Genomic DNA, 17,408 nt, shown 5'->3' on the forward strand with positions numbered 1-17,408 from the left:
GCAGGTTATATTTTAGTAAAGGAAACTTATAAGAGACTGCTTTTTCTACTCCAGATTTGTTCCCAGCTGAGTACCAGGCTGGAAAAACAACAAGCAGCCAGTAAAGATGAACTGGAAGTTGTGAAGGTGAGAACGATGCCTCAGCATATGGGATGTTTCTAATGCAAGTATTGCTAAATGCTGGGGATACAAAACAAAATGTGAATTGCAGTTTAATGGAACAGCAGCTGCGCTGATAGACCCACATGCATTTTTCATCAGATGTAAACATTGAAAGGTTTTATTTTCTTTCACGGTTCTTTATTTTCTATCAGACAGGCTGGAACTCTCAAACTGAAGTGCATATAGTACTTGGCTTTTCTTTTTCCTGTCGAAATGTATACTTTTGGCAAAAAAAATGTAGAGACACAATATTTACTTTGATGTTTTAATTAAATAAGGAAGGAAAAAAAAGGCCCTCTACAAGAGAAAGCGTATTGTTTGCTCAGTGTGCACAGTGGAGGGGTTGGAACTGGCTGAATTGGACACTGTTTGTATTTGGGTTTTTGTAATTTAAGCAGAGTTGGTTTAAGTAATTGGCACAGCTTGGGCCATCCCCAGAATTTCCATAGCAGTTCCTCTCCCTTCTCTAAACCCCCTTATCGGGAACACCTGCACTAGAGGTAAATGTTTCCTGATCAGGTAATAATTCCATCCCTCTGCTTTGTCACTGCTGAGTAGGCAGAATTGTTTTCCCTGAGCTATACCTTCTAGTTGTTTCTTCAGTACTCAAGCTGAACATGATGTGTTGCTTTTTAGTGACTTTTTAATATTGATAAATAATTCTAGGATTGATGTTCCTGTCATCTGCTGAAATAGTTCAATATCCTGGTTTAGTTTGTGCGAGCTAGGCCAGCTGTGCTACATCTTCAGCCATGAGTAACTGGTCCACCTCTCCAGCTCACACGAGAACCTTACCGTTGGGTGTCAGGAGTCGCTGGCAAAAAGGGCCATCCCGTACGATGCTAAAAAAGCACCAACAGGACAGCGTTGGCCCTTGCAGTGAGCACAGGCTGCTCGCTTGCTTCTGGAAATATGGAAAAGCTACCTGGCGTTCTTTAAAATTTCAAAATCTGTATTAATTTGGTCAAGGGCTTTTATGGAAGACAGAAAGTCCCTAGAGTGTAATTTACTCTTCTGAATTCTGCTGGCATAAATACTGCAAAATATTACAAAGCTTTGGCAGCAAGAAGGCTTGAGTAGTTCTAATCTAGGAGCAAAGTCTCTGTGCTTAGGCAGAGCCTGCTAAGTAGATTTTTAGGAATTTTTATACTGGTTACTATACCCTGGAAATTGTTCATGAACTTCTCAAACTGTTTTCATGTCAAATATGAAAACTGCAGTACTAGTTTGAGTATTACTGATGGAAAGGCAGTCTAACATAAAAATGGCTCTTCCAGGAAGCACAACAACTCCTGCAACATGGATTAAAAATGAACTTTCTGGGTATTTCAGGGTAAAGTGATGGCCTGCAAACACTGCAGTGAGATTTTCAGTAAGGAGGGGGCACTGAAGCTGCCTGCTGTAAGCACGGAGAATAAAGGCATAGAAACAGATGATGAGAAGGATGCACTGAAGAAGCAGCTGAGAGAGATGGAGCTGGAACTTGCACAGACCAAACTGCAGCTTGTGGAAGCCAAGTGCAAAATTCAGGTATGTGGAATCCGAGTGCAGCAGGGCAGTCTCCTTAGCCTCACTGTGCTCAGTCCAAAATAATTCTGAATCATGCAAAAAATGGTTCCAAAGAGGAGCATGTACCTGTACCACTGTATACCTGTGAACTTCCAGAATGATTTTCTGTCTTAAAAAAAAAAGAAAGAAAAGAAAAAAGAAAAGAGGTTTTCATTTGTATATTTAAATATCTTCTGCTGTTCCCACAATTTCAACGTGTCTTCTCTCCCCAGTGCCTGGGAGGTTGCAAGGAAAGTCCTGGATTGCAGGGATTGAGTTTGAGAATGCTTTTTTGTTAATTAATTGGTTTTTGATCAATTCTGACTATTCTGCTTTCTTAGGAGCTGGAGCACCAGAGAGGAGCCCTTATGAATGAAATCCAAGCTGCCAAAAACTCTTGGTTTAGCAAAACCCTGAACTCTATCAAAACGGCCACAGGCACGCAGCCACCGCAGCAGCCTCAGCCGCCCCTGGCACCCAAAGAGAGCAGTACATAGTTCCAGCCAGACCCGATACCAGAGCACAAAGAACACCACAACTGAAACCCTGGAGGACTCTTCCAGTGGTCTCTCCTCTTGGGGCGAGGACAAAAGGCAGGAGTGCAGGCTTGAAGTGAAATTCTTCGGTGTTTTTCATTCATTCTGATGTGACCCTTTGCAAAGGGGGAAAAAAATAATTCCTGTTTTCTGTTGAATTCTTACTTCCCAAACTGCCTTGCTGAAAGCCACGTTCTGATACCTTCATACTTTTACACTTTATTTTATACGACTAGACGTTAAATAAATACTTCAAAACTAGGTCTTTAATACATGACTAATTATTCAAAATTATTTTTATCTTGCATAGAAGGGTTTTTCTTCTTCTGGAGGAAGAGAGAGAATGGAAAATGTAAAGTACTGAAGCATAATCTCTTCGTAGAAAGCACAGTGTAATAAGTACTAGTGTGCGTGCGGGTGTCGAGGATAACTTACGCCCTGGGACCATCTCAGAAGTTTATCGCAGTGACTGTGTCCTGCAGAGAAGCACTTTTTGTAAAGCTTAGGCCATAGCAAAAGGTAGTCTTGTGCTCTCTCGGCACAATTGTTTATGAGCTTCCCTGACAGTTTCTTCGTTTTGGTTGTTTTTTGTTCAGAAATGCAAGTAGTGCAGTTCTTTGTAGCACTGTTGTTTAAAGGCTATTTACAGCTAAACTGGAATTTAACATAAAGTTATCTGGTTCCCTTTTTTATTTCATGTTTATACTAAGAATTCCAAGAAATAATTCCTTCCACTGGGATAAAGGGAAAACCGTTCAACACTTATTTGATGTTTTTGGTGAGAAGCAGAGTGAAGACCTTGCATAGTTTTGACCTTTTGTAAAGCCTGTGCAATAAAGGGTAGGTTTTATGAATAAAAGTAATGAAAACCTTTCCCTGGGTCTATATCCAAATTCGGAATTTGACACAGAAATGAGGCATCAAATAAAACACCCAAAAGGCTCATGCTGCACTGATGAATAGAACACCACAGAAGCAAGATCTGTTTGCTAGAAGTATTTGGTTAGGAAATGCTACGTTGGTATTACTTATTTTTATAAACCCAAACATTTCCAAGTGGAGTACAAAACCTAGACTTTCCCGTGGGGTAGACTTCTCTGATGATTCCCAAACCTGTCTGGTTGTTTTATATCTGTCTCTTAAGGTAAGATAATTCAAAAGCATTTGTTTTGATTGAACATAAAGTGTTTATAGAAATACTTATTTCATGGAAAATTAAACTATTGCTTGAACTGATGGAATATTTTTTTAATTCTACCTGTTATGTCTAAAGATGGTCTTGCAGGTAAATGTCATTGCTGGACTAAAGGTTGTGTACTAGTTGTTCCATTTACAAAACTGTTCCAGGGACATTAGTTGTGTTTTGAATTTCTTTTTTTTTAATTCTAACGAATGCCATATCTTGTCAGTTTTGTACAATAAAACTTAATGATACCCATCTTTTGCTTTGTTGTCAAGCATAAGTGTGAATTATTTTATAAACAGGGTAGTACAAATTTAATGTTACCTGTGCCAAAGGATTGACTCTGAAAGGCAGTCAGCTGTTTGGAATAAGATCAAAATATAATCACTTTCCTGACACAACTATCTTGCAACAAAATTCTCTCTTCTAAGAGTAAGGAGTTAAGAAATGTTAATATTTTAAAAGGTACCTGCAAGAACAGTGATTATCTGGAAATACTAATACAGTGAGAAAGAAGGGGAGAAAAAGCAGAAGGATTTCTTTTGCAAATATTAACAACGATTTTTTTCCCTGGTCACTTTCTTGCTAATAATATTTGCATAAATGTTTCCATTCTGTTGACTCTTTAAACCTAGCATTAGTCATTCACTTACCAGTACGACTTCACACTTAAAATGAACTGCATAGTACATTTGAACTGACATTTAAGAATACGTTTGATTGCTAGATTTGAGAGCACTGTGCTGATGAGTGACACTGATGGTTTGACAAGTGTCCGAATTTCTCGTTTATCTTAAATCATACTTAGAAGTGGATTTAAAACCTTGATTGGAAAAATGCAGTAATAATAATTAAAAAAAATGGTTAAGACTGATGCCCTGAGCAGCTGAGTTAATGTAACAGCTCTCTGGTGCTCAAAAGATCTCACCCTCCAGCTCCCCATTGTACAGTTGTGTCCCTGTCCTTGCTGTGGCACTTACTGAAGGTGATTAAAAAGTTTAAAAAAAAAAAAAAAAAAAATGTGGGTGGATTTTTGCCCCCCTGATTAATCTTTTGCCAAGTTAATGAGTTAAATCATCTCAAAGGGTCCAATGAGTGCAAGTGGATCATGGCAGTGGGACTTCCCCAGTTCATCAAAAAAGAACTGTTAAATAAGCTCACCGTGTTTCATGGAACTCGCTTTGACACATCATCTTTCTCAGTGTAGCAGCTCTCTGACTTTGGAAGTTGAGTTTCTGTGACAAAAACATGTTTTCTGCCTGCTAGTTGTGATGATTTCAAAACCTTGTAGGATGGAAGCTGGCTTACATCGGCCAAAAAAAAGTTTCAGAGGCAGCGGCTGCACTGTCACTCTTGGCAAGGACATAAATTTTCACCTTCCATCTAGATCCAAGGTAGCGTTTGTAGCAGTGGCATTTGGAAGAGTGATATTTACGTGGAAACTGTGTCTTCTCAAAATTACTGAAAGAATGAGAAAATAGCTCTGTGGCACTATCTTGATGAATGATCATAGTTATATTCAGAAACAAGGACAGGAACAAGACTGCAGGATCAAACCAGGCAAGCTAAAATCCCACCTGCTGCCTGTATGTGCTGTTGGGAAACTTAGCTTCCCGTGAGAAAACACATCGGGGTTTTAATTAGCCCTTTCAGCAGTGTGTGACAGCCACGTCCACATGCGTCCCAGACCGGCTGAGCTGTCGGGGATAGCTGGCTCCTTGTTTAGTTTTTCAGCAGAAACATCATCAGTGTCTCACTGAAACTGTTATTTTCATGTGGCACTGGAACAGCTAATGTAGCTTTTAACTCTGGAGTGATTAATATTTTTTTCATGAGTCAGTATTAAACTATGTGACCACATGAAACCTACATTAAAAGTAATTTGAATTTTATAAACATATATGTGGAACTAAATCTTATTTTTTAATTTTATTGAGAGTGAACAGTTCTGAAATAAAGCCTTTACTTTGATTAGGGACAAGCCTCCAAAGAATATTTTTAGTACGACTGGTTTATCTTGTTGGATTCTAATCTGTTCCTGAGATGCCCAATATGGAAGAAAAAAAAAGGTACTTTTTTTCACTTTAAAAAGAAGTTGTTTTTACTGTGACTGTAACACTTTACAGGATAAATGAAGCAAGGCTGATGTAGTTACATGGTACATCTGTGAACTCGTCTTACCTTTGTGAATCAAACTTATTAGTCTAAAGTAATAGGACTTATTTCACTTAGTTTAACAAACTCTAAATGTACCTGGAGAGAATTAAAACCAGTAAAATAGAAAATATCACGCGTGGTGTTAATCCAAGAAACTGCAAAATCCCTGAGGTCCACATGCATCAATGTCTAGTAAAACCAGTCTCAGGAAAGGGAGTCAGCCATGCAATCAGTACTGCCTGCTGACAAACATCCTTGTCCTGCCCATTAATTAGTGTATTCTCTAATTTGCTGCAGCTAAGTTACATTTGCTTACCTATGTAAGCATTTTTTTCCTTGTTAGACATTTTAAAGGACTTCTCTTGTTTGGCTCTTGAAATTTCTTTTGAGATAGATGCTTTCATCTGTGCCATTGTGTTAAAAACAACTCAAAACCAGCCGTTTACAGGGGGAGAGGGAGATAAAAAGACAAGAACAGCAAGAATTCAGCCCCTTGGCAAAGCATGAAGTATCACAGAGCCACCATGTCACTTACTGACTGAATGTGGCAATTTAGGAGTAAATAAAAACCTTAATTTACTGGCACTGAAGTATCTGTACTTGGAAGCTACGTAAGTCATGCTTTCTCCACAGGATAAAGGTAGGGCTGTTCCGTTCCTTCTATTAAGTAGTTGCAGTGAAATCCATGGAACTACTTGTACGTGTGGGAGAACTATACCTCTTATTTTGATGTACTGTTAGACTCAGGGATAATTGGCATACTTTTGCATAACCTAATAAGCCTAAATACCTTTGGCATTGAAAATGGAAACACTCTTACCTTACAGTGCTGGTTTTCTTCCAACTGCTGGAGAGAAAACCCTAGCACACGTTACTGTCAGAATGTGCAGATCAGGGCAGAGGTTTCTCTCCAGGGTGAGGGACTGTTCTAGTGACAAGCACACCTCTTACAGCTGAACCCCGCAGCGTGGGCCGTTGTGCAAACAGCTGGCTGCATGAGACGTGTAACGCTGCATACAGCTGGGGCTGTGACTACATACAGTGCCAGGCATCACGTTGTTCTTGCAAATACAAAGGCTTGAACTAAATGAATTTTCTGTCTATTATGCTAATATCCTACTGGGAGCTGTCCCATTACCTCCTTCCAAGTAAGAATACTAAGGGGAGACACAGTGAAGCACTGGTGTTTGGACCTTTCAGGTTAGGTTAGGTATACATCCCAGCAGCCTTTAGAACTGGGCTGATCCATAGATGGGTTTTGGGAAATTCAAAGAATTTGTAACTGGATAAATAACACTCAGCTTTGATCAAGATCCTGTCTTTCCCAAGTCATAAGTCTGCAGAATTTATTTCAGGATTGTGACTTAACACGTACAGGTTAATCCTCCAGGAATACAGGGCTCTCCACTTCTCCTGGATTCCAACTGCTTTGCTACTGAATGTATTTCATGCTATTTTTACCTAAAAAAGAAAAAAAAAAAAGATATGGCTAGAGAATTAGGACATTACTTCCTCTTATTTTCTTATTCGGTGGGACTTGCTCTTATTTAACCTGTAAAGGAATATATATGTATCTTTGGAAAACTATATCTTATATATATAATAATATATAGGAAACTGAATCACAAGGGGATAAATACATCTAAAGGATTTGGTATCATAAATTAAATTTGTGATTTGATACCACCAGAATCCTGGGCTGTACTAATTTCCTTTCAGTTTCTCTTATTTTTGTATTTTATATAATACATGGATGGTACTACCAACGCAAACAAGAGCAGATGTTCTCCGATTTTTCTCCAGATCCCAATTCCCTGCTTCCAGTAATCCCTGGGCTTGCACTGGTACTGATGCCACCTTCAAAAGCTGTGCCAGGAGCTCTCTTGAGCTATGGGAACTGTTGCTTTCTCATAGAAGACAATACTCTGACTTCTCTGAACTGGGAAAAGATGGCCCATGAATGCAGAAAAGGGACTAATCAAGCACGATCCAGATCCCTCAGTCTGCCATTCAAGGTGGATTCACTTCAGCACATGGAAAACAGAGCAGCTTCAAAGCTCTGACTCCGTCACAATGAAGTTTTCCAGCTTTGGAAAACAGCTTTGAGCTGCATTTGTTACCTGGGTGTGTCCAAAGTTCGCAAATCCTAAAGAGTTAGGAAAAAAAGAGCATCGTAGCGATATCAGACTTTGAGAACAATTCAGCGCTGCCAGTTCTTGTGCAACAAATCCACGTATTATATAAAGTATAGTCTGGAAATATAAGTGTAATGCTTGTTATTCAAAGTGCAATTCAATGTACATGGTCACAACAAATGTTTACTTTTTTAATTGTTACAGAATTGTTTGGATCAGTACCTTGTTATCATTGTGTGAACGATGCCTTGTAAAATAAATGGAAATGCAAACAAAATGGCAATAAGGTGCTTAATTTCACAAGCCACTGTCTCTGTTTAGCCTGCCCCCAGGGCTAAACAATAACCAGTTGTTCTATCACCCAGTGTCCCCTCTCCAACTGAGAAAGGGAATTGGGAAAAGGAGGGAGACTCGTGGGTTGAAATTTAAACAGATTTAATGAAATAAGAAAACCAATATTGATAACTAATACAGAAGACACAAAATTATACTTAACTCATAGAGTGGTGGCAAGTTCCTCCAGGGATAGTAACTATTGAGAAGAGAAGGAGGGAAAGGAGAGCAAAGCAAAGAGCACACACCCCTCCTTCCTGTCGAACTTCCCCATTTATAGTGACCCTGACGTTAGTGTTACAGAACACACCTGTGGGCCAGCCTGGGGCAGCTGCCCTGGCTTTCACTGCTGATGGCCTTGATCACCACCCCACAGCTGGCCACAGACTGAAACAACATGGAACAGAAAAGTGATTCTATAAATTTTATCCCTGCAAAACCAGGACAGCCATTTACTTAAGAGACAGCTTAAATCTGTTTGCAATAATAAACAGCTGCCTTGACAGGTTTTCTGATACTGTTCACTCCAGCTGGTTATTTTCGAGCAGGGCTGTAGCACTGGGACACAGTGACTGTCCAAAACACATGCATGCTACTTAGCTAATTCCAACCCATCCATTAGGATAACGTACTCGTTCACAGGGGGTCACCTGTTCCACAGGAGTCTGACAGACAGGCGCTGTGCTAGAGAGCTAACGGGTGCCCCTGCTCCTCTGCTCCACATGCTAGTCTGAGGTTTCCAGCCCAGAGGACATACTGGTAAATAGGCTTTTCCTAAAGGTTGTTGATACATAGCGATGGGGAAACAGGAGCTGTTGTTAAGGACTTCATGCATCCCTGGAGTACAGAAAAGGAACAGGGAAGTGAGCCATGAGGCAGCATGCCTGAAGGAAGAGACATTGGGAGCAGATGGGAACAGCAAGAAACAGAGAACTGACTTTGGTAACATAAGCGTGGCTGAGCAAGAATGGGACAGTGGAATTTGCAGCAGTCAAAAGTATGCAAATGCTTTATAAAACCATTTTTCCATGTGAGCAATTGCTATAGGATTTCCTTTTATTAATCAAGGTGAACAGCCACTGTTCCCAGAAAACTGGAAAAGCACACATCACTTCAGGGGAAGATATGAACGCATGAAGATAGAAAAGCTGAAGATTAAATTTACCAGACGTAACATTTCTTATTGATTTACCTCCACATTACTAGCCAGAGACTGTCATCAGTCGCCATCAAGGCCTGCAGACAGAAGGAACGGCTACTACTTGCTAGATAAAAAGGCCACATCCTTTCAAAGCCCTCTCAGATGCTTTTCCCCACCCTGTCCCCAGAGCCGATAAGCACTGAAGATCATGCTGTGCTGTATTTTGTCTACCAGGCAGACTAGACCAGGATCTTTCAGCCGAGTTTCAGTACTCCTACTAACTCTAACCTAGCGCCTTTCCCCTCTTCTCATTCAGGAACTGTTCTGATTCTTCTCTCCCCCCCTCCCGAGATAAGGCCTTGTAAGGATGTGCAGAAGCAGAAAACTTGGCTTTCTCAGGCTCTCTTCTGTTTCCAGCCAGGGGAGGATGCAGCATCTGGATGCAGCTTTATGCAGAGGACAGCTGTGTGCAACTTGTTTTTACATTAGAAGGGTGACAACTCTTCCACGTGGAAGCTGCCACTCAAGCAGAAGTGCCATCAGCACCGAAATGCTCCTGATTTAAGGGTACAAAATAAAAAAATTTTTTTTTAAAAAAAAAGAAAAAAAGCAAATTACAGGCTCACTTACAAATGTATTTATTACTGAAAGTGTTTTCTCCTCCTATCTAGAAACTAAACTACAAAGCAATACCAATGTAAATTCTAAAACTATGAGCACTTCCTAATCTAAGACCAGAACTGAGAGTGGAGAAACTCAAAGACTAGTAGCTAAGGAAAAAAACACAAGATGTTTCTTCTTGTCTCAGTGGCTGCTCAACAGAAAGACCATAAGGAAACCATTCCTGAATAAGCAATTGCACTTAACCAACTAAATAACCATGGCACAGGAGTAAATTCCAGTTGACGATATTGTATTTTCCAAAGAAAATCAACTAGCCCAGCTTCACATGCTGTTGCTGGACAGGCTGAAGCTCAGTCCTATGAAAATTAAACATAACCAGAGTTAGTTACGCAGATCTTTCCTGAGCCTTTCTCAAGTGCAGCTCTCGAAGTGCTGCACCAGAGGGGGTTATAATAAACACTTCAGTACAATTGTTAAAAGTGCTTTGTGGAATGCAGCCTTGAACACAGATCTTTGGCGTCAGATTTTCTTGAATTTGTTACCTTTGTCGCAGCTATACTTCCCTCCATACCTCTGCAAAAAAAACCCCCACCCTCCTTACAGATTAATTCCTGGATGTTCACTTTAGAAGAGGGAGAGAAAAAAACCTAAACACGTAAATCAGCACGCAAGCCTCAATTTGGAATAGATGTTAATAAATGTTACAACTGGCACCCTTAGAGAAATCTACCCTTCAAACGCTGAAGGGCTGTGCCCTGCCTTGGCTTCCCCTGTTCATAAAAGGCATCTGGAGGCTCACGCTGGCTCTCCCAGTTACCTCCTTTTGCCATTGCTTTTTTTTTTTTCTCCCCGCTCTGGGATATTTCACTGCCCGGCTGGGACCGGGGGACACGGGACCGGGACACAGACCCGCCTCCGCTGCCGCCCGGCCCCGCCTCAGGCCCCGCCGGGCCCCGCTCCCTCAGGGCGGCACCGACGGCCGCGCGCACCGCCCCTCAGGGCCCGGCGGAGGCGGGAAGGCCCTTGGCCCCGCCCCCCGTAGCCATGGCAACGCCGCCGGGTGACGCGGGGTGGGGGAGGAGCTGTTCCGCTCACCCAGCGGAATGGGCGAGGCTAGCGGCGCGCGCCTGGCGGCGTCGTTGCGTCACTTCCGCTGCGCGGGCGCTCGCGCGGGGTGTGGCGGGAGGCCGGAAGGTTCCAGAGGGACCGCGGGAGCCGCAGCCGCCGGGGAGGGGGTGACATGGCCGTCGCACGCGAGGAGGTGAGGGGCCCCCCACACACCCCCCACCGCACACCCCCGGGGGGGCTCTGACGGGAACCGGCGGCGAAACCCGCTCCGGTGGAGGCCGCGGGCCCGGGCTGGGGCCGTGCTGTGCCGTGCGAGGGGTAGTGGCCGGGCCGCAGTTAGGAGGCGTGGGGCCGGGCAGCCGGAGCCCTCAGGGAGCCCTCAGGGAGCCCTCAGGGAGCTCTCACGGGGCCCTCAGGCCGCGGGTTTGCCGAGCGCTGCAGGTGCCTCTCCCCGAGCTGATGCTGCGTGCTTCTAGAGTAATCCAGAACCTATCGAGGAGCTGTTCCAAGTGTCCAACTTTCATCTGTTTCTCTTGTTTTTTTAGTTGATGAAAGCTTAAATCTTGACATGTATATTGGTGGAGAAGTGAAAATATTAGTGGGCAGAGAGTAAGGAACAGATGGCTTCATGGTTAGCAGGGTTTAGAGGGAAAGGAAACTCTGACTTGATAAATCTGAAACTGCTACACCTGGGAAATCTGAAAGAGCTCAGCTGCGAACGTTGAGTAAAAAGAACTAATATATATGTGTGTGCTCTCTTATTTTTAAACCAGTTACAGAAAGATTTGGAAGAGGTTAAAGAATTGCTTACAAAAGCCACAAGGAAGCGACTTCATGATGTCCTGATGACAGAGAAACACAAGCTAGAGCTAGAAATCAAGAACCAGCCTCCACCGAAGCCGAAAGATGCAGCAGAGGAAGAAAAGTCATCACTGGGAGGGTACACAGTGAAAATAAACAATTATGGTAGGATTACTTTTCTGAAGGCTTATTAGAGCTCAGGCATCTCTGAAGAGAAGGCAGGGTGGCATTAGTGTGAGTTACAGTTGCCATTTAGAGCTGTAGAGAAGCCTTCTTAAGTGTTTATTTTGCACTGGAGACCCCACTTTGAAAGCTACTACATGCTTAGTGTGCTGTCCTAGCCACAGGGTGTATTAATTCTGTTTGTGTGATGGTACTGGTGGGATGCATTCGTGGTCCCTGGTGCACCAACTAGTATTTTTCCATTGCCTGGTGCTTAGCAGGAACGAAAGAGTGAGCTCTGGCTTCTCTGCTCGCCATGTAGGTGAAAGGAGAGGGAGTTGCTCAAGATACTTGTCATGCGGGGAGCAGGGGGATAAGTGGGTCAAGGAAACTGCAGCAAAGGCAGACAGCTACCTCTGGCTCCCCCTGCACATACAGAGTTGCTCTCCTTTCACCTGAGCTGATATGTGTTTTTTCTCAGAATCTGCAGCAATTAGGGAACAGGGCAACATGTTAAAACCTCCTTTTGCTCTCAAATTATTCCTGAGTAATTCAAATCTTTCCCTTACCCCTTTGAGGTTGTTTCAATAAGGCAGAGATCCTAGTCATTGCTAGGGGACTTTGCAGGGGGAGTGGGAATGGAGTGCATGAAGTTTATGGAGGAAAGCTACAACTTAATCTCTTTTTTTCCCACTTGCAGGTTGGGATCAGTCAGATAAGTTTATTAAGATTTACATCTCTTTAAATGGAGTCCAGAAGCTTCCAGCTGAGAATGTGCAGGTGAATTTCACAGAGAGGTGAGTTCATCTTGTTGCACCATGCCACAGGGGCGAGCGTGGATGAAGAACACTATTTGAAATACAGTAATATGTTCTGCTGAGTTCTGTTCTGGATCGGCCCTTACCCTTCCCCCTTTTCTTTTTTTAAACTTGAGCAGTATTAGCTTTCAGTAGCACTTAGTACATACCCTTAAGTAGAGTTCTCCTTCGAGGGTATCAAGGTATTTTCATTTTACAAATGCTTGTTGCACCTCAGCACGCTTGACAGGATACGTAGCAGTAGCCATGGTTTTTGATGGTGATAGAACTGAAAAGTGGATTAAGTAAATCTGCCTTTCCAAGGTTGTAGGAGATCAGTGAGGTAGAAAGAACCCTAAAGATCTTGATTTGTTGTGAAGTCTGAATAGGTCCTTTTAAGTCCTCAGCATTAAATCCAACTGAAGATGTGAGAGCCCTGGGAAGAAAGTAATTCAAGCCTCTTGAGGTGCTTTCCCAAGAAACGTGCCTGCTAAAGGGCTTTCAGACATCATTTTTGGTGGCAAGGCACAATAGTCTTACAGCGATTGGAATATTTGTGCTGCTCTTCCCCCACTTTCTGGTTCCAGGTCCTTCGATCTGCTAGTGAAGAATCTGAATGGGAAGAACTACACCATGACCTTCAACAACCTCCTGAAACCCATCTCTGTGGAAGGCAGCTCTAGAAAGGTCAGTGCACCTCGGCTGTTACCAGATATTTAAGTCCCTCACAAAGTCCATGTTCATTACCTGACTCTAGTTCAGGAGACTCAGTGCATTTAACCTTCAGTCCCTCCCTCCTGTCTGTAAATCTCTTCACTGTGAACCTTATTAATCTGTAATTGTCATAATTGTGGAATTATCTTCTGGAATCCATGGGCTTCTACTTCAAAAGATCACGTCTGGCTATTGTATGCTTTTTTCAATAGCTCTCCAACAGCATTTCAGAAATAATTCTAAGCATCCATTTGCATCCTTGTGCTTTTAAATACCTCTGAGAAATTCCTTGCAATTTTAAGGTCCAAGAGACTTGTTAGCAGACCAAAATCTTGGGAAGCTTGAATTGGCATAATACCCAAAGCAAAGCCTGAAACCTGCTCTCTCTGCGTAAGGGTTTGCTGCTCCAGGATCAAACACTAGTGACACTTTGCTGATGGCTGTGACTGGTAATAGTGTCCATACTCTGCTACTCATAGCACCTTCCTGGGCTTAGGGATGTCTCAGACACCTTGTGTGCATTCTGTGCAGTTGTGCACCGCACTGAGTGACATCAGATGTAAAGGAAATGATGGTCCAATTTGAAATTGCCCTAAAACTAGGACAGTGTAAAATTAAAACAACTGAAGTAAATGAGGGCGATGCTCTGGTGATTTTCAACACAGCGTAAAAGCGAGCAGTGGTCATAGACTTGCTAAGCTAAGCTAAAGCTCCAGCAGACTCTCTTCTGCTGTGGAATGCAGTTCTTTGTGAAATTTAGGTCAGGGATGCAATTAAACAGGCTTTGCTTGTCACTTGCAAACATATTGCAAGATTAAGCAATGCCCTAAAACTAGTTTCTTATCCTTGGAGAAATAAATGGGGAGAGCCTCTACCTGAACTTGGTATTCTTGGAGAAGTCTAGTAAATTTAGCCACCCTTTACCCGACAGTCCTGGGTCCTTCTGGCATCACCTGAGAATCACTGAATGGTGTTTCTGCAGCACTGTATGTTCTTCTGTATTGGTACTATAGTTCTGCACTAGTATTATGTTAATCACACCATTTAAATTGTCCACAGTGAGGTTAATACTTCGTACTCCAAAGCTGAGTACATGCTATAATTTCTATACGCTACGTAATAATCAATAGCAGAGATAAAAGTTTCAGGAATTTGCAAGTATAGAAAGAGGTTGATGTTACCAGCTGATAGTATTTGTTGTGGCTGTGACTAGCATCCCTTTATGAAGCATTCTAAATTCATGCCTTGCTGTTCTCCATACAGATAAAGACAGACACAGTCCTTGTGATGTGTAGGAAGAAGCGGGAGGAAAAATGGGAATGTCTCACGCAAGTGGAAAAAGAAAGCAAAGAGAAAGAGTAAGTGTCTCTTGAACCCTCCATCTCGTTTTCCAGGTTGCTTTAGGACTGCCAGGAGAGCAGATCTGTACTGTGCTGACTGCTCAGTCAGACGGTGAGAATCGCTCTTCTGGGGACGAGCTCCTGAGGTGTTTGAGAATCATTAGGTTGGGATTTTTTTGGTACTAGAAGGACTGGCAGTGGAGGAGATACACTTTGTGTAGCTGTCTGCCACTCTTCCACTGTTTCATTACTGATAATGAAGGCTGCATCATAGGAAACGTGACCTGCAGTGAGAGTGCTAAAGGTAATCAGCCCATTAAAGATCCATTTGTATTTTGATGGCTGCATTCAGTGCAAAAACTGCTCTAGTGAGGTTGACTTTTTTTAGGTTTAAGTGCATTTTATATAGAAATACATATATATTCCCTGCAGCTATGCTGGTTGAAATAATTATTATTTTGTCACCTGTGTGTGAAGTGGCTGCACAAAAATCCCAGCGTCCTTTTGGTAAAGCAGGTCTTTGCTTACCTAGATCATTATACCAAGTCTCAAGCTAATTTGTATCACTTCAAGTGCTTGGGAGCAATCCTACAAGCAGCTTAGGCACTGAATAGATAAAGGTGGTAAATTACAGTAGGAAACACCTGGGGACAAGAGACATTTTTTTATATATATATATATATATAAAAATGTATTATATTGTATAATTTCCTATTATTTTACAATACATACGCATCTTATTCAGAAGAGACTGTGCATACACATCTTGAAGCGTGGAAACACTTTTGAGAAAGTTATGCCTGCCAACAACTATTCATTTTGTGCATGTTGATAGGATGATTTGCTGAAACTGATGAGTTCTCACTAACCATACCTGAGTTTAGACCTTCCCCTCTCAAACAGCATCGCAGGAGATTAAGAGACGACGACTCCTAATGCGGGTTGCTGGAGGGACAGGGTCAGTTTGTTAAACCTGTCTCTTGTGCAGAGAAGTCCTGCACGCTGCCCAGCCTGTCACAATTTGTATTGCCGCCCTATTCCCAGTGTTGAGGATTTACAGTGTGACAAATGAGTCCCTTCAGAAATACACCTTGTGCTCAGGTCCATGAGACTGGTGGTCAGCCCAGTGCTTGAGGAACTTGCTCCCTCTGCTGATCTATTTTGATCTGCATGTTTCTCAGATAGCCTGCAGCTGCATTAGTAACTGCCTAGAGGATTTTAGAAAACAGGATAGAGAGGCAGTTTTGCCAGAGAGGGTGTTATGTATAGTCTGGTAACGTGGGGCATGTCATATCCAGGTGCTTACCATGTGGGTGGCACTGTTTGTCAGCTGGTTTCCTGAGAAAACTGCTTTGAAATGTAAGGTGTTAAAAAAAAGTCAGTTAACCTCTGGAGACAATCTGAAGAAATGGGAAGCAGAAAATGCCTTTTGGGTTGTGAATGTGGTCACTTCAAACTGCTCAGTGTGGTCGTTTTTCTGTTTTTATTCATTTTGCACATAACGGCACAGATGTTGGCACTTTCTGGGTCTGTCATGTTCCATTCCTGCTTCCTAAAATTCATTTTAGGTGGTGCTTCCAGGGTCATGTTTATTGCAAAATGCTTCCCGTCACCCTTAGCAGGACAGCTCTAGGTATATTACTCAACTTGCACTTAGTTTAAGGATACTCTTTAGGATTCTCCCTCCTCGGAAGCTGAGGCGTGACTGAAGACTGCCAGGGTCTATAGACTTTGCCAAAGCAAAATCCTCTTACCAGGATGTTTCAAACAAGCATTAGCGTTTAATTTTTTTCCCAGAATTGCTGGATATACCTGATCTTCTCATATGTATCCATCTTGCAGGAAGGCTGCCTACGACACCTCAGATCCTAGTGAAGGGCTTATGAACCTTTTAAAAAAGATGTATGCGGAAGGGGATGATGAAATGAAGCGCACCATCAACAAAGCCTGGGTTGAAAGCAGAGAAAAGCAATCCAAAGGGGACGCACCAATGGATATTTGAAAGTACTCTTAAGGGCCGCCTTAACGCTGATCTTCCACGTGAGACACGCTGTGCTGCAAAGATCATTGTTTACACAACCTTCTTCCAAGCAAAGACAGTCATTTTCCATTTCAGGTTGGAGAAAATATTTAAATAAAAGAGCTTATAAAGCATTTCCTTCAGTCAAGTGGTTCGCCATTTCCTGAAGAGTGGAGCATAGGTATATCCTTACCCCTCCTTGAGAAAGCATCTCAGATGAGTTGTGAAACTGAGAACAGAGTGTAAAAGAAAGGGAATCCTAAGCTAGGATGGGTCACAGCCTCTCTGTTCCAAGTGACAGCTGTACCCCTCTGGTTGCTGGGGTTAACGTCATGCTCCCTACATGGGGTGTGGTTTTTTTTGATATGTGGGAAGGTATGTTGAACTGTAAAGCATGGCACAAAGGGAGAAATGCTGAAGAAAGTAGAACCGCTATCTCAAGCGCTTGCTAGCTGAGCAGAAACAATATGGTGTTAATCCTGTGGTATTAAAATTTAATGATTACTCTCAGAAACTAATTACTGGCTGCTTAACCAGTTTAATTTTGAAAATGAAAGCAGCTCTTTAGTGCCTATGCTATGACCTCCTTGGGGTGTCTTTGAGGTGGCATCAGGCGCAGGAGGGCAGTGGGCTGCTAACGCTGGACAGTGAGCTCACCCTGGCTCTAGCAGTATATGAGGAACAGAG

At 42.5% G+C, this 17,408-nt stretch overlaps 2 protein-coding genes across 11 annotated transcripts in view; both read left to right on the forward strand.

The window, feature by feature from the left end:
* The window catches only part of RABGAP1L (RAB GTPase activating protein 1 like), a 257,691-nt gene extending 250,463 nt beyond the window's left edge, over positions 1 to 7,228 (forward strand). For 6 of the 10 annotated variants that reach the window (XM_068417064.1, XM_068417065.1, XM_068417063.1 and 3 more), the window contains 3 exons: positions 55 to 126; positions 1,495 to 1,692; positions 2,052 to 7,215. In XM_068417064.1, coding sequence (XP_068273165.1) covers positions 55 to 126; positions 1,495 to 1,692; positions 2,052 to 2,207 — 426 coding nt within the window. In that variant the 3' untranslated portion in view covers positions 2,208 to 7,215. Of the gene's footprint in view, positions 1 to 54; positions 127 to 1,494; positions 1,693 to 2,051 lie in introns of all 10 variants that reach the window. The other 4 variants (XM_068417073.1, XM_068417074.1, XM_068417071.1 and 1 more) reach the window with 3 other exon arrangements.
* Positions 7,229 to 10,963: 3,735 nt separating this feature from the next.
* Positions 10,964 to 16,864, forward strand: CACYBP (calcyclin binding protein). The gene is made up of 6 exons (XM_068416792.1): positions 10,964 to 11,080; positions 11,661 to 11,853; positions 12,551 to 12,647; positions 13,235 to 13,334; positions 14,625 to 14,719; positions 16,544 to 16,864. The coding sequence occupies exons 1-6, from the start codon at positions 11,060 to 11,062 to the stop codon at positions 16,701 to 16,703; spliced, it is 666 nt and encodes a 221-aa protein (XP_068272893.1). The 5' UTR covers positions 10,964 to 11,059; the 3' UTR covers positions 16,704 to 16,864.
* Positions 16,865 to 17,408: the final 544 nt, after the last annotated feature.

The sequence above is a fragment of the Nyctibius grandis genome, chromosome 21 (assembly GCF_013368605.1).
Source record: "Nyctibius grandis isolate bNycGra1 chromosome 21, bNycGra1.pri, whole genome shotgun sequence".
NCBI classification, from domain to species: domain Eukaryota; kingdom Metazoa; phylum Chordata; class Aves; order Nyctibiiformes; family Nyctibiidae; genus Nyctibius; species Nyctibius grandis.